This window comes from Mizuhopecten yessoensis, unplaced genomic scaffold, assembly GCF_002113885.1.
Source record: "Mizuhopecten yessoensis strain PY_sf001 unplaced genomic scaffold, ASM211388v2 scaffold125, whole genome shotgun sequence".
NCBI lineage: Eukaryota > Metazoa > Mollusca > Bivalvia > Pectinida > Pectinidae > Mizuhopecten > Mizuhopecten yessoensis.
In genome coordinates, this window is record NW_018403390.1 from 30,847 (window position 1) to 44,447 (window position 13,601).

General features: G+C 35.6%; 1 protein-coding gene across 1 annotated transcript in view; it reads left to right on the forward strand.

Annotated features, from left to right (window-relative positions):
- Nucleotides 1-13,601, forward strand: part of LOC110455283 (vacuolar protein sorting-associated protein 41 homolog) — a gene marked incomplete at its 5' end in the record, with an annotated part of 46,916 nt that overhangs the window by 30,801 nt on the left and 2,514 nt on the right. The window contains 5 exons of the mRNA XM_021505358.1: nt 547-687; nt 4,076-4,212; nt 5,792-5,891; nt 9,357-9,401; nt 10,839-10,918. Of these exons, the coding sequence (XP_021361033.1) occupies nt 547-687; nt 4,076-4,212; nt 5,792-5,891; nt 9,357-9,401; nt 10,839-10,918 (503 nt within the window). The remainder of the gene's footprint in view (nt 1-546; nt 688-4,075; nt 4,213-5,791; nt 5,892-9,356; nt 9,402-10,838; nt 10,919-13,601) is intronic.

Consider the following 13,601-nt stretch of genomic DNA (forward strand, 5'->3'; position numbering starts at 1 on the left):
TGGATATAGACATTCCTGTTGGATATAGACATTCCTGTGAGATATGGACATTCCTGTGGGATATAGACATTCCTGTTGGATTTAGACATTCCTGTGGGATATAGACATTCCTGTGGGATATAGACATGCCCGTGGGATATAGACATTCCTGTGAGATATAGACATGCCTGTGGGATATAGACATGCCTGTGGGATATAGACATTCCTGTGGGATTTAGACATTCCTGTGAGATATAGACATCCCTGTGAGATTTAGACATTCCTGTGGGATTTAGACATTCCTGTGGGATATAGACATTCCTGTGAGATATAGACATGCCCGTGAGATATAGACATTCCTGTGATATATAGACATTTCTGTGGGATATAGACAATCCTATGGGATACAGACATTCCTGTGGGATATAGACATTCCTCCTGTGGGATAAAGATATTTCTTTGGGATATAGAGAGAACAATTTAAACCCCGAGATTTCTCAGTCCAGACAGAAGTGATAGAAATTGTTTTAATCATATTCATGGTCTGTGTGTTGTTTTCCACTCCAGGTCGGATGGGTAACATTAAGCAGGCATTAGAATTGATCACATCAAGACTTCAAGATGTGAACCAAGCCATTGAGTTCTGTAAAGATCAGAATGAACAGGAACTGTGGGAAGATTTGATACAGTACAGTATAGACAAGCCTAGTAAGTATAGACAAGCCTAATAAGTAAAGACAAGCCTAGTAAGTAAAGACAAGCCTAGTAAGTATAGACAAGCCTAGTAAGACAGACCTAGTAAGTATAGACAGACCTAGTAAGTATAGATAGACCTAGTAAGTATAGACAAGCCTAGTAAGTATAGACAGACCTAGTAAGTATAGACAAGCCTGGTAAGTAAAGACAGACCTAGTAAGTATAGACAAGCCTAGTAAGGATAGACAAGCCTAGTAAGTATAGACAAACCTAGTAAGTATAGACAGACCTAATAAGTAAAGACAGGCCTAGTAAGTATAGACAAGCCTAGTAAGAATAGACAAGCCTAGTAAGTATAGACATACCTAGTAAGTATAGACAAGCCTGGTAAGTAAAGACAGACCTAGTAAGAATAGACAAGCCTAGTAAGTATAGACATACCTAGTAAGTATAGACAAGCCTAGTAAGTAAAGACAAGCCTAGTAAGACAGACCTAGTAAGTATAGACAGCCCTAGTAAGTATAGACAAGCCTAGTAAGTATAGACACCCCTAGTAAGTATAGACAAGCCTAGCAAGTATAGACAAGCCTAGTAAGTAAAGACAAGCCTAGTAAGACAGACCTAGTAAGTATAGACAGCCCTAGTAAGTATAGACAAGCCTAGTAAGTATAGACAAGCCTAATAAGTAAAGACAAGCCTAGTAAGTAAAGACAAGCCTAGTAAGTATAGAAAAGCCTAGTAAGTATAGACAAGCCTAGTAAGACAGACCTAGTAAGTATAGACAGCCCTAGTAAGTATAGACAAGCCTAGTAAGTAAAGACAAACCTAGTAAGTATAGACAGACCTAGTAAGTATAGATAGACCTAGTAAGTATAGACAAGCCTAGTAAGTATAGACATACCTAGTTAGACAAGCCTAGTAAGTATAGACAAGCCTAGCAAGTATAGACAAGCCTAGTAAGTATAGACAAGCCTAATAAGTAAAGACAAGCCTAGTAAGTAAAGACAAGCCTAGTAAGTATAGACAAACCTAGTAAGTATAGACAAGCCTGGTTAGTATAGACAGGCCTAGTAAGTATAGACAAGCCTAGTAAGTAAAGACAAGCCTAGCAAGTATAGACAAGCCTAGTAAGTAAAGACAAGCCTAGCAAGTATAGACAAGCCTAGTAAGTAAAGACAAGCCTAGCAAGTATAGACAAGCCTAGTAAGTAAAGACAAGCCTAGCAAGTATAGACAAGCCTAGTAAGTAAAGACAAGCCTAGTAAGTATAGAAAAGCCTAGTAAGTATAGACAAGCCTAGTAAGACAGACCTAGTAAGTATAGACAGCCCTAGTAAGTATAGACAAGCCTAGTAAGTATAGACAAGCCTAGTAAGTATAGACACCCCTAGTAAGTATAGACAAGCCTAGCAAGTATAGACAAGCCTAGTAAGTAAAGACAAGCCTAGTAAGTATAGAAAAGCCTAGTAAGTATAGACAAGCCTAGCAAGTATAGAAAAGCCTAGTAAGTATAGACAAGCCTAGTAAGACAGACCTAGTAAGTATAGACAGCCCTAGTAAGTATAGACAAGCCTAGTAAGTATAGACATACCTAGTAAGTATAGACATACCTAGTAAGTATAGACAAGCCTGGTAAGTAAAGACAGANAGTAAGTATAGACAAGCCTAGTAAGGATAGACAAGCCTAGTAAGTATAGACAAGCCTAGTAAGTATAGACAAACCTAGTAAGTATAGACAAGCCTGGTTAGTATAGACAGGCCTAGTAAGTATAGACAAGCCTAGTAAGTATAGACAGTATAGACAGACCTAGTAAGTATAAACAAGCCTAGTAAGTATAGACAAACCTAGGAAGTATAGACAGTATAGACAGGCCTAGTAAGTATAGACAGACCTTGTAAGTATAGAAAAGCCTAGTAAGTATAGACAGACCTTGTAAGTATAGAAAAGCCTAGTAAGTATAGACAGACCTTGTAAGTATAGAAAAGCCTAGTAAGTATAGACAGACCTTGTAAGTATAGAAAAGCCTAGTAAGTATAGACAGACCTAGTAAGTATAAACAAGCCTAGTAAGTATAGACAAACCTAGCAAGTATAGACAGTATAGACAGGCCTAGTAAGTAAAGACAAGCCTAGTAAGTATAGACAGTATAGACAGACCTAGTAAGTATAAACAAGCCTAGTAAGTATAGACAATCCTAGTAAGTATAGACAAGCCTGGAAAGTAAAGACAAGCCTAGTAAGTATAGACAAAGCTAGTAAGTATAGACAGTATAGACAGTCCTAGTAAGTATAGACAAGCCTGGAAAGTAAAGACAAGCCTAGTAAGTATAGACAAACCTAGTAAGTATAGACAATATAGACAGGCCTAGTAAGTATAGACATACCTAGTAATTATAGACAGACCTAGTAAGTATAAACAAGCCTAGTAAGTATAGACAAACCTAGGAAGTATAGACAGTATAGACAGGCCTAGTAAGTAAAGACAAGCCTAGTAAGTATAGACAGTATCGACAGACCTAGTCAGTGTAGACAAGCCTAGTAAGTATAGACATACCTAGTAATTATAGACAGACCTAGTAAGTATAAACAAGCCTAGTAAGTATAGACATCCCTAGTAAGTATAGACATACCTAGTAATTATAGACAGACCTAGTAAGTATAAACAAGCCTGGTAAGTAAAGACAAGCCTAGTAAGTATAGACATCCCTAGTAAGTATAGACATACCTAGTAATTATAGACAGACCTAGTAAGTATAAACAAGCCTAGTAAGTATAGACATCCCTAGTAAGTATAGACATACCTAGTAATTATAGACAGACCTAGTAAGTATAAACAAGCCTAGTAAGTATAGACAATCCTAGTAAGTATAGACAAGCCTGGAAAGTAAAGACAAGCCTAGTAAGTATAGACAGACCTAGTAAGTATAGACATACCTAGTAAGTATAGACAGACCTAGTAAGTATAGACAAGCCTGGTAAGTAAAGACAAGCCTAGTAAGTATGCATATTTACTTATAAGTACACTAACTCACTGAGATAGTATTCTCGTATGTATCTTGAGTATTATGCTGTAATTTATCTCGGTGAAATGATCAACTCGACTTGTCACCCTCGAGCTCAAAGACTAGCTTCTAGTAGTAATAGAGACACTGATCTTAAGACTAAAACACTGAAACACAAAATCACTGACTCCATCTCTGTACTGACTCTAAAGTTTCAAGGGGAAATTCTCACTGACATAAGAAAGCATGTCTATCTCACAGTCATGAAATTGCCTGACTTCAATATCAGTAGAATTCATGTCAGCCTGATGGCTATGTCATACATGGGCTTGTTTGCAACACCTTTCTATCTTTATATATTATGTGTAAGTATGAACTAACTGTTTTATCTCTTTACTAGGTTTTATTAAAGGCCTACTACAGAACATAGGGACCCACGTGGACCCTATAATCCTCATCGCAAAAATACAGGAGGGCATGCACATTCCAGGTTTGAGGGATTCGCTCGTCAAAATACTACAGGATTATAACTTACAGGTAAAATCTCAAGTCTGAGGGATTCCGTAATCAAAATACTGCAGGATTATAACTTACAGGTAAAATCTCAGGTATGAAAGATTCCCTAATCAAAATACTACAGGATTACAAATTACAGGTAAAATCTCAAGTCTGAGGGATTCCCTAATCAAAATACTGCAGGATTATAACTACAGGTATTCTTTTGAGTTTGAGGGACTCTCTTGTTAAAAAACTTGGATTATATAACTTACAGGTAAAATCTCAAGTCAGAGGGATTCCCTCATCAAGATACTGCTGGGTTATAACTACAGGATAAAATTCTTGTCTGGAGAAAGGCAATGTTAAGTGAGACAGATGGTATTTTACAGAGTTTTTAGCTCACCTGGCTCCCAGGGCCAAGTGAGCTTATGCCATGGTGCAGCGTCCGTCGTCAGTCCGTTGTCAACTTTTTACTTTAAACAACTTCTTCTGAATAACCAAAAGACCCAGGCTGATATTATTTGGCCAGTAGCATGCTGGGATGAAGGGCTACCAAGTTTGTTCAAATGAATGACCTTTAGCCATAATCAAGGTCACAGGGGGGTCAAATATGTTTAAACTTTTAAACAACTTATTCTAAATAACCAAGAGGCCTAGGGTGTTGATATTTGGCCAGTAGCATGCAGGGATAAAGGGCTAACAAGTTTGTTCAAATGAATGACCTTCGCACATATTCAAGGTCACAGGGGTCAAATATGTTAAGATATTTAAAAAAAAACTTCTTCTGAATAACCAAAAGCTTCAGGGTGATGATATTTGGTCAGTAGCATGCAGAGATAAAGGCTACAAAGTTTGTTCAAAAATGAATGACCTTTGCCCAAATTCAAGGTCACAGGGTTCAAATATGTTGAAATCTTTAAACGACTTCTTCTGAATAACTGAAGTGTACATGGTGATTGCTTGTAGATGTGAATGACCTTGACACACGTGCACTTTCATGGTCACATCTGGTCCATAGTGCATAAATCTTTAAAAGTCATCTTCTCAATAAAAAATATATATAGGGTGGTGATATTTGGCAAGTTGCATTCTGGGATAAAGGGCTATACATTATTTTCAACTTAATGTCCATGTTTGACTTTCAAGGTCACAGGGTTCAAGTGTGTTTTAATCCTGTAACAGGTTCTTCTGAATGACTTTAAGTCAAGACACTGATATTTTGCCTGTAGCTTTATTTTAGTCCTCTTTTAAAGTTACAATTGTGAGATTAATACCACGTGAGCGATGCAGGCCCATTGGGCCTCTTGTTTTGTAGGGAAGTGATTTGATACTTGTTGTGATGTTCCAGCCAGATAGTGGTGTTTTCGTATGTTATATACAGATTTAGATGAATAAATTAACTGTGTAATGTTAAATCTGTCCAGATGTCCCCCATGGAAGGAAAAGTTCCTCAGCCTAAGATTTTGTCCTTTACTCCGTTAATGCTTTCTAATGGAAAATGCTGATCATTATGCTTTCCTGAAGAAAAAATCCAGTTAAAAAATTTCTTAAAGTTAAAGAACACTGTGAAACTTGGGCCAATTATAAAAAACAGTATGATGTTGTTGTATCTGTTCAGATGTCCCTCAGAGAAGGATGTAAAAGAATCCTGGTAGCTGACAGCTTCAATCTGATGGACAGACTCGTGAAAACTCACAAACGTGGAATCTCTGTCAGCAGTAAGTCAAGAGGAATGTAAACAGCAAATGTTCTAGCTATATATATATATAGATACACAAAAGAATAAATATCTAAAATACACAACAAAATAAAAGTAAAAAAAAAGTTCTTTAGATTTTAAATGACAAACAAATGATATGTTAAATATTTTCAATTACACCTTTGCTGTATATAATGTAATTCTTTGATTTAAAGTTCTTGTTGATGAAAGGACAGTACATATACAGCCTTCAGTAATACTTACCTGAAATAAATACTGATTTCAATTTATCTCTGGAGATGTTAGTAAATGTTAAGTCAAGAATTCTTCGGGATACAACAAAATTGTTCTCATTTTGTTAACAAACATGTTTGGTAGATCAATGATACATTTTATTACAGATAGAATTGTTGTGGGAGAGTTAACTTACAACAGATAGAATTGTTGTGGTAGAGTTATAACAGATAGAATTGTTGTGGTAGAGTTAACTTATAACAGATAGAATTGTTGTAGTAGAGTTAACTTACAACAGATACAATTGTTGTGGTAGAGTTATAACAGATAGAATTGTTGTGGTAGAGTTAACTGATAACAGATAGAATTGTTGTAGTAGAGTTAACTTACAACAGATAGAATTGTTGTGGTAGAGTTAACTTATAACAGATAGAATTGTTGTGGTAGAGTTAATGTATAACAGATAGAATTGTTGTGGTAGAGTTAACTTACAACAGATAGAATTGTTGTGGTAGAGTTAACTTATAACAGATAGAATTGTTGTGGTAGAGTTAATGTATAACAGATAGAATTGTTGTGGTAGAGTTAACTTATAACAGATACAATTGTTGTGGTAGAGTTAACTTATAACAGATACAATTGTTGTGGTAGAATTAACTTATAACAGATACAATTGTTGTGGTAGAGTTATACCAGATACAATTGTTGTGATTGAGTTAACTTATAACAGATACAATTGTTGCGGTAGAGTTAACGTATAACAGATACAATTGTTGTGGTAGAGTTATAACAGATAGAATTGTTGTGGTAGAGTTAACTTATAACAGATAGATTTGTTGTGGTAGAGTTAAAACAGATAGAATTGTTGTGGTAGAATTATAACAGATAGAATTGTTGTGGTAGAGTTAACTTATAACAGATAGAATTGTTGTGGTAGAGTTATAACAGATAGAATTGTTGTGGTAAAGTTAACTTATAACTGACAGAATTGTTGTGGTAGAGTTATAACAGATATTATTGTTGTGGTTGAGTTAACTTATAACATATACAATTGTTGTGGTAGAGTTAACTTATAGCAGATAGAATTGTTGTGGTAGAGTTAACTTATAACAGATATAATTGTTGTGGTAGAGTTAACTTACAACAGATATAATTGTTGTGGTAGAGTTAATGTATAACAGATAGAATTGTTGTGGTAGAGTTAACTTATAACAGATACAATTGTTGTGGTAGAGTTATAACAGATAGAATTGTTGTGGTAGAGTTAACTTATAACAGATAGAATTGTTGTGGTTGAGTTATAACAGATAGAATTGTTGTGGTAGAGATATAACAGATAGAATTGTTGTGGTAGAGTTATAACAGATAGAATTGTTGTGGTAGAGTTAACTTATAACATATACAATTGTTGTGGTAGAGTTAACTTATAACAGATAGAATTGTTGTGGTAGACTTATAACAGATAGAATTGCTGTGGTAGAGTTAACTTATAACAGATAGAATTGTTGTGGTAGAGTTAATGTATAACAGATAGAATTGTTGTGGTAGAGTTAACGTATAACAGACAGAATTGTTGTGGTAGAGTTATAACAGATAGAATTGTTGTGGTAGAGTTATAACAGATAGAATTGTTGTGGTAGAGTTATAACAGATAGAATTGTTGTGGTAGAGTTATAACAGATAGAATTGTTGTGGTAAAGTTAACTTATAACATATACAATTGTTGTGATAGAGTTAACTAATAACAGATAGAATTGTTGTGGTAGAGTTATAACAGATAGAATTGTTGTGGTAGAGTTATAACAGATAGAATTGTTGTGGTAGAGTTATAACAGATAGAATTGTTGTGGTAGAGTTATAACAGATAGAATTGTTGTGGTAGAGTTATAACAGATAGAATAGTTGTGGTAGAGTTATAACAGATAGAATTGTTGTGGTAGAGTTATAACAGATAGAATTGTTGTGGTAGAGTTAACTTTTAACAGATAGAATTGTTGTGGTAGACTTATAACAGATAGAATTGCTGTGGTAGAGTTAACTTATAACAGATATAATTGTTGTGGTAGAGTTATAACAGATAGAATTGTTGTGGTAGAGTTAACTTATAACTGACAGAATTGTTGCGGTAGAGTTATAACAGATATTATTGTTGTGGTAGAGTTAACTTATAACATATACAATTGTTGTGGTAGAGTTAACTTACAACAGATAGAATTGTTGTGGTAGAGTTAACTTATAACTGACAGAATTGTTGCGGTAGAGTTATAACAGATATTATTGTTGCGGTAGAGTTAACTTATAACATATACAATTGTTGTGGTAGAGTTAAGTTATAACAGATAGGATTGTTGTGGTAGAGTTAATGTATAACAGATAGAATTGTTGGGGTAGAGTTAACTTATAACAGATAGAATTGTTGTAGTAGAGTTAACTTATAACAGATAAAATTGTTGTGGTAGAGTTATAACAGATACTATTGTGGTGGTAGAGTTAACTTATAACATATACAATTGTTGTGGTAGAGTTAACTTACAACAGATAGAATTGTTGTAGTAGAGTTAACTTATAACAGATAAAATTGTTGTGGTAGAGTTATAACAGATATTATTGTTGTGGTAGAGTTAACTTATAACATATACAATTGTTGTGGTAGAGTTAACTTATAACAGATAGAATTGTTGTGGTAGAGTTAATGTATAACAGATAGAATTGTTGTGGTAGAGTTAACTTATAACAGATAGAATTGTTGTGGTAGAGTTAACTTATAACAGATAGAATTGTTGTGGTAGAGTTAACTTATAACAGATAGAATTGTTGTGGTAGAGTTAACTTATAACAGATAGAATTGTTGTGGTAGAGTTAACTTATAACAGATAGAATTGTTGTGGTAGAGTTAACTTATAACAGATAGAATTGTTGTGGTAGAGTTAACTTATAACAGATAGAATTGTTGTGGTAGAGTTAACTTATAACAGATAGAATTGTTGTGGTAGAGTTAACTTATAACAGATAGAATTGTTGTGGTAGAGTTAACTTATAACAGATAGAATTGTTGTGGTAGAGTTAACTTATAACAGATAGAATTGTTGTGGTAGAGTTAACTTACAACAGATAGAATTGTTGTGGTAGAGTTAACTTACAACAGATAGAATTGTTGTGGTAGAGTTATAATCGATAGAATTGTTGTGGTAGAGTTATAACAGATAGAATTGTTGTGGTAGAGTTATGATACACTTTTGATTACTTACAGGTATCCAGACCTGCCATACTTGTCAGCAGGCTGTTATAGTGTCAGGTGAGTGGAAGTTTCAATATTTATTAACTTTTTAAAATTCAGGTATTAATATTTTCAAACTGTTCTGCATCTGGTCAGATAGAAATTTTCTTAATATACTTTATTTAGCTCTAGTTAATGTGTTTCCTGTTGTAGAATAAGTATAACAACTTCCATTTCAGATCTCCGCTATGCCAGTAATGCTGTGGTATTTTTCTGTAGACATGTTTTCTATTTCAGATCTCCGCTACGCCAGTAATGCTGTGATATTTTTCTATAGACATGTTTTCAATTTCAGATCTCCGCTATGCCAGTAATGCTGTGATATTTTTCTATAGACATGTTTTCTATTTCAGATCTCTGCTATGCCAGTAATGCTGTGGTATTTTTCTGTAGACATGTTTTCTATTTCAGATCTCCGCTACGCCAGTAATGCTGTGATATTTTTCTATAGACATGTTTTCAATTTCAGATCTCCGCTATGCCAGTAATGCTGTGATATTTTTCTATAGACATGTTTTCTATTTCAGATCTCTGCTATGCCAGTAATGCTGTGGTATTTTTCTGTAGACATGTTTTCTATTTCAGATCTCCGCTACGCCAGTAATGCTGTGATATTTTTCTATAGACATGTTTTCTATTTCAGATCTCCGCTATGCCAGTAATGCTGTGATATTTTTCTATAGACATGTTTTCTATTTCAGATCTCCGCTATGCCAGTAATGCTGTGATATTTTTCTGTAGACATGTTTTCTATTTCAGATCTCCGCTACGCCAGTAATGCTGTGATATTTTTCTATAGACATGTTTTCTATTTCAGATCTCCGCTATGCCAGTAATGCTGTGATATTTTTCTATAGACATGTTTTCTATTTCAGATCTCCGCTATGCCAGTAATGCTGTGATATTTTTCTGTAGACATGTTTTCTATTTCAGATCTCCGCTACGCCAGTAATGCTGTGATATTTTTCTATAGACATGTTTTCTATTTCAGATCTCCGCTATGCCAGTAATGCTGTGATATTTTTCTGTTGACATGTTTTCTATTTCAGATCTCCGCTATGCCAGTAATGCTGTGGTATTTTTCTGTAGACATGTTTTCTATTTCAGATCTCCGCTATGCCAGTAATGCTGTGGTATTTTTCTGTAGACATGTTTTCTATTTCAGATCTCCGCTATGCCAGTAATGCTGTGGTATTTTTCTGTAGACATGTTTTCTATTTCAGATCTCCGCTATGCCAGTAATGCTGTGGTATTTTTCTGTAGACATGTTTTCTATTTCAGATCTCCGCTATGCCAGTAATGCTGTGGTATTTTTCTGTAGACATGTTTTCTATTTCAGATCTCTGCTATGCCAGTAATGTTGTGGTATTTTTCTGTAGACATGTTTTCTATTTCAGATCTCCGTTATGCCAGTAATGCTGTGGTATTTTTCTGTAGACATGTTTTCTATTTCAGATCTCCGCTATGCCAGTAATGCTGTGGTATTTTTCTGTAGACATGTTTTCCATGAGGATTGTCTACCTGCTCATTCTATGGTAAGTTTTCCGTGCTTGGAACCTTTGCTCGTTTAGTCATATTATGTAAAATTTCAAAAACACTTTGGCAGCATTCAGTCCTGGTCCATGTTCCTGTAGGACTTGTTTACAAACATTATAATTTAAGGACACTAGCTGATATGCAGCCCCATTCATCCATGGCTAAAGGTCAACAGGTCAACAAAAATAGTTGCCGGTTTGGTCCCCGGCCCCCAGGGGCCTGAGGGGCGTGGGCCAAAAAGGGTCAAATTGACTAAAATTTCATTGTGAAGATATAATTTTAATTAGATTGTTCATAGATGGAAGGGTCTTAAGGTGCTTTACCAAAATTGTGAATTTTATGACTCTGGGGTCTCATGTTTACCCCTGGGGAGGGGGTAAACTTTACTATAGTTTATATAGGGAAATCACATTTTGGACCAACATTTACTATAGTTTATATAGGGAAATCACATTTTGGACCAACATTTGTTTAATTTTCATTGGAAGTAATTCAATTTGGGTTAGCATTATCAGTATTGGACAGCAGTTTGATGGTAGGCACATATGAGCCCTGACTGACCCCTAAGAGCTGATGGGTGTGGCCAAAAAGGGTTGAATTGACTGAAATTTCAAAAAAAATCTTCTCAAAGACCCAGATATGGTAGAATCAAACACTCTTCATAGATGAAAGGGTCTTAAGGTTTATGATCCTAGGGTCTCACGTTTACCCCCTCGGGAAGGAGGGGGGGGGGGCAAAATTTATTTTATTATGGTTTATAATGGCAAATGATACTTTGAATATTACATGTTAATAACTTGATTGGAATTATAACCCTGAGTTGACAGTTTGATACTTTGAAAATTTTGAGCCAGCCCTACCCCCAAGGGCTGTAGGGTGGGGCCCAAAGGAGTCAGTGTGCTAAAATTTCTTCATTTGCCTTGTTTAGAATTGGAGGTGCTAGTTTCAAATACTTTTTAGTCTTAAATCTGTATGCTAGATATTGAATAANTCTGTCTGTCTGTCTGTCTGTCTGTCTGTCTGTCCGTCCACAAATTTTGTTCCTGGCTGATAACTTTGGTATTTATTGACCGATGTACATGAAACTTGGTCAAGATGTTCAGTTCACAAAAATACACATTGAGGTAAAAAGTCAAGGTCAAAGGTCAAGGTCATTAGGTTCAAAGGTCAAGGTCAAATTTTACATCTTTTCACTGATGAACATTTTGTTATGACATTATGAAGCAAAGTTGATCAGAATAAAACAAGGAGTCAACTGACCAAAGGTCAAGGTCATCGGGTCAGGGGTCAAGGTCAAATTTTGTAGCTTTTCACTGGTGAACATTTCGCTATGACATTATGAAGCAAAGTTGTTCGGAATTAAACAAAGAGAGACGCCGAGGTAAAAAGTCGAGGCCAAGGGTCAAGTTCATTATATTCAAAGGTCAAGGTCAAATTTTGCATCTTTTCACTGATGAACATTTTGTTATGACATGATGGAGCAAAGTTGATCAGAAACAAACAAGGAGTCAACTGACTGAAGGTCAAGGTCATTGGGTCAAAGGTGAAGGTTAAATTTTGTACCTTTTCCCTGATGAACATTTTGTTATGACATTATGAAGCAATGTTGTTCAGAACTTAACACAGAGTCAACTGACATTAGGTCCAGGTTACAGGGTCCAAAGGGTCAAGGTCAAGTTTTGTATTTTTCACTGATGAACATTTTGTTATGATATCAAGAAGCAAAGTTGATCGGAATTAAAGAATAAGTCAACTGACCAAAGTTCAGGGTCACTGGGTTCATGGTCAAGGTCATTTAGGTTCAAAGGTCAAAGACAAAGTGGATCTCTGACTTTGACCCTGGCTCTTGATGGAGGTGGTATATAAGGTGAAATAAAACAAATCAAAGCTAACAATTGAGTATTGCACCGGTATTTACATTTCTGTTAGCCCAGCAAATATGGAGGTGGAAGGAAACAAGACTCGCATCATAGTACATGTAAAATGAACTTGCGATTCTTTTTGAAGTCCAAATGTCAGACGTCAAGCTCAGCTATATGGGCAGATTGCTTCTTGATGATTATGGGGGATATATTGCCACAAGACAGGGCCCTTACTGACCTGTCAGTGTTCTAGTTTTCCTTGTCTAGAATCAGAGGTGCAAGGTTCAAATACTTTTTAGTCTTAAATCTGTATGCTAGATATTGAATAAGGTGGTTTTATTGTTTTCGTCACTGAATAATATTTCTGTTCGTGTTAAACACAAAATCAACTCTCTGTATAAATATATCAGGTGACCATTAAGGCCCATGGGCCACTTGTTTTAAGGTCACCTGAGACAAAGTCTCAAGTGACCTATTGCGATCTCCTTTTGTCCGTCGTCGTCCGTCGTGCGTCCGTAAACAATTTACATTTTTCGACTTCTTCTCCAAAACCCCTGAACCAATTTCAATGAAATTTTGCAGGGACCTTCCATGGACAAAGGTCAACAAAAATAGTTGCCGGTTTAGTCCTACGCCCCCAGGGGCCTGAGGGGCGGGGCCAAAAGGGGTCAAATTGACTAAAATTTCAAAAATCTTCTTCTCCAAAACCCCTGAACCAATTTCAATGAAATTTTGCAGGGACCTTCCATGGACAAAGGCCAACAAAACTAGTTGCCGGTTTAGTCCTACGCCCCCAGGGGCCTGAGGGGCGGGGCCAAAA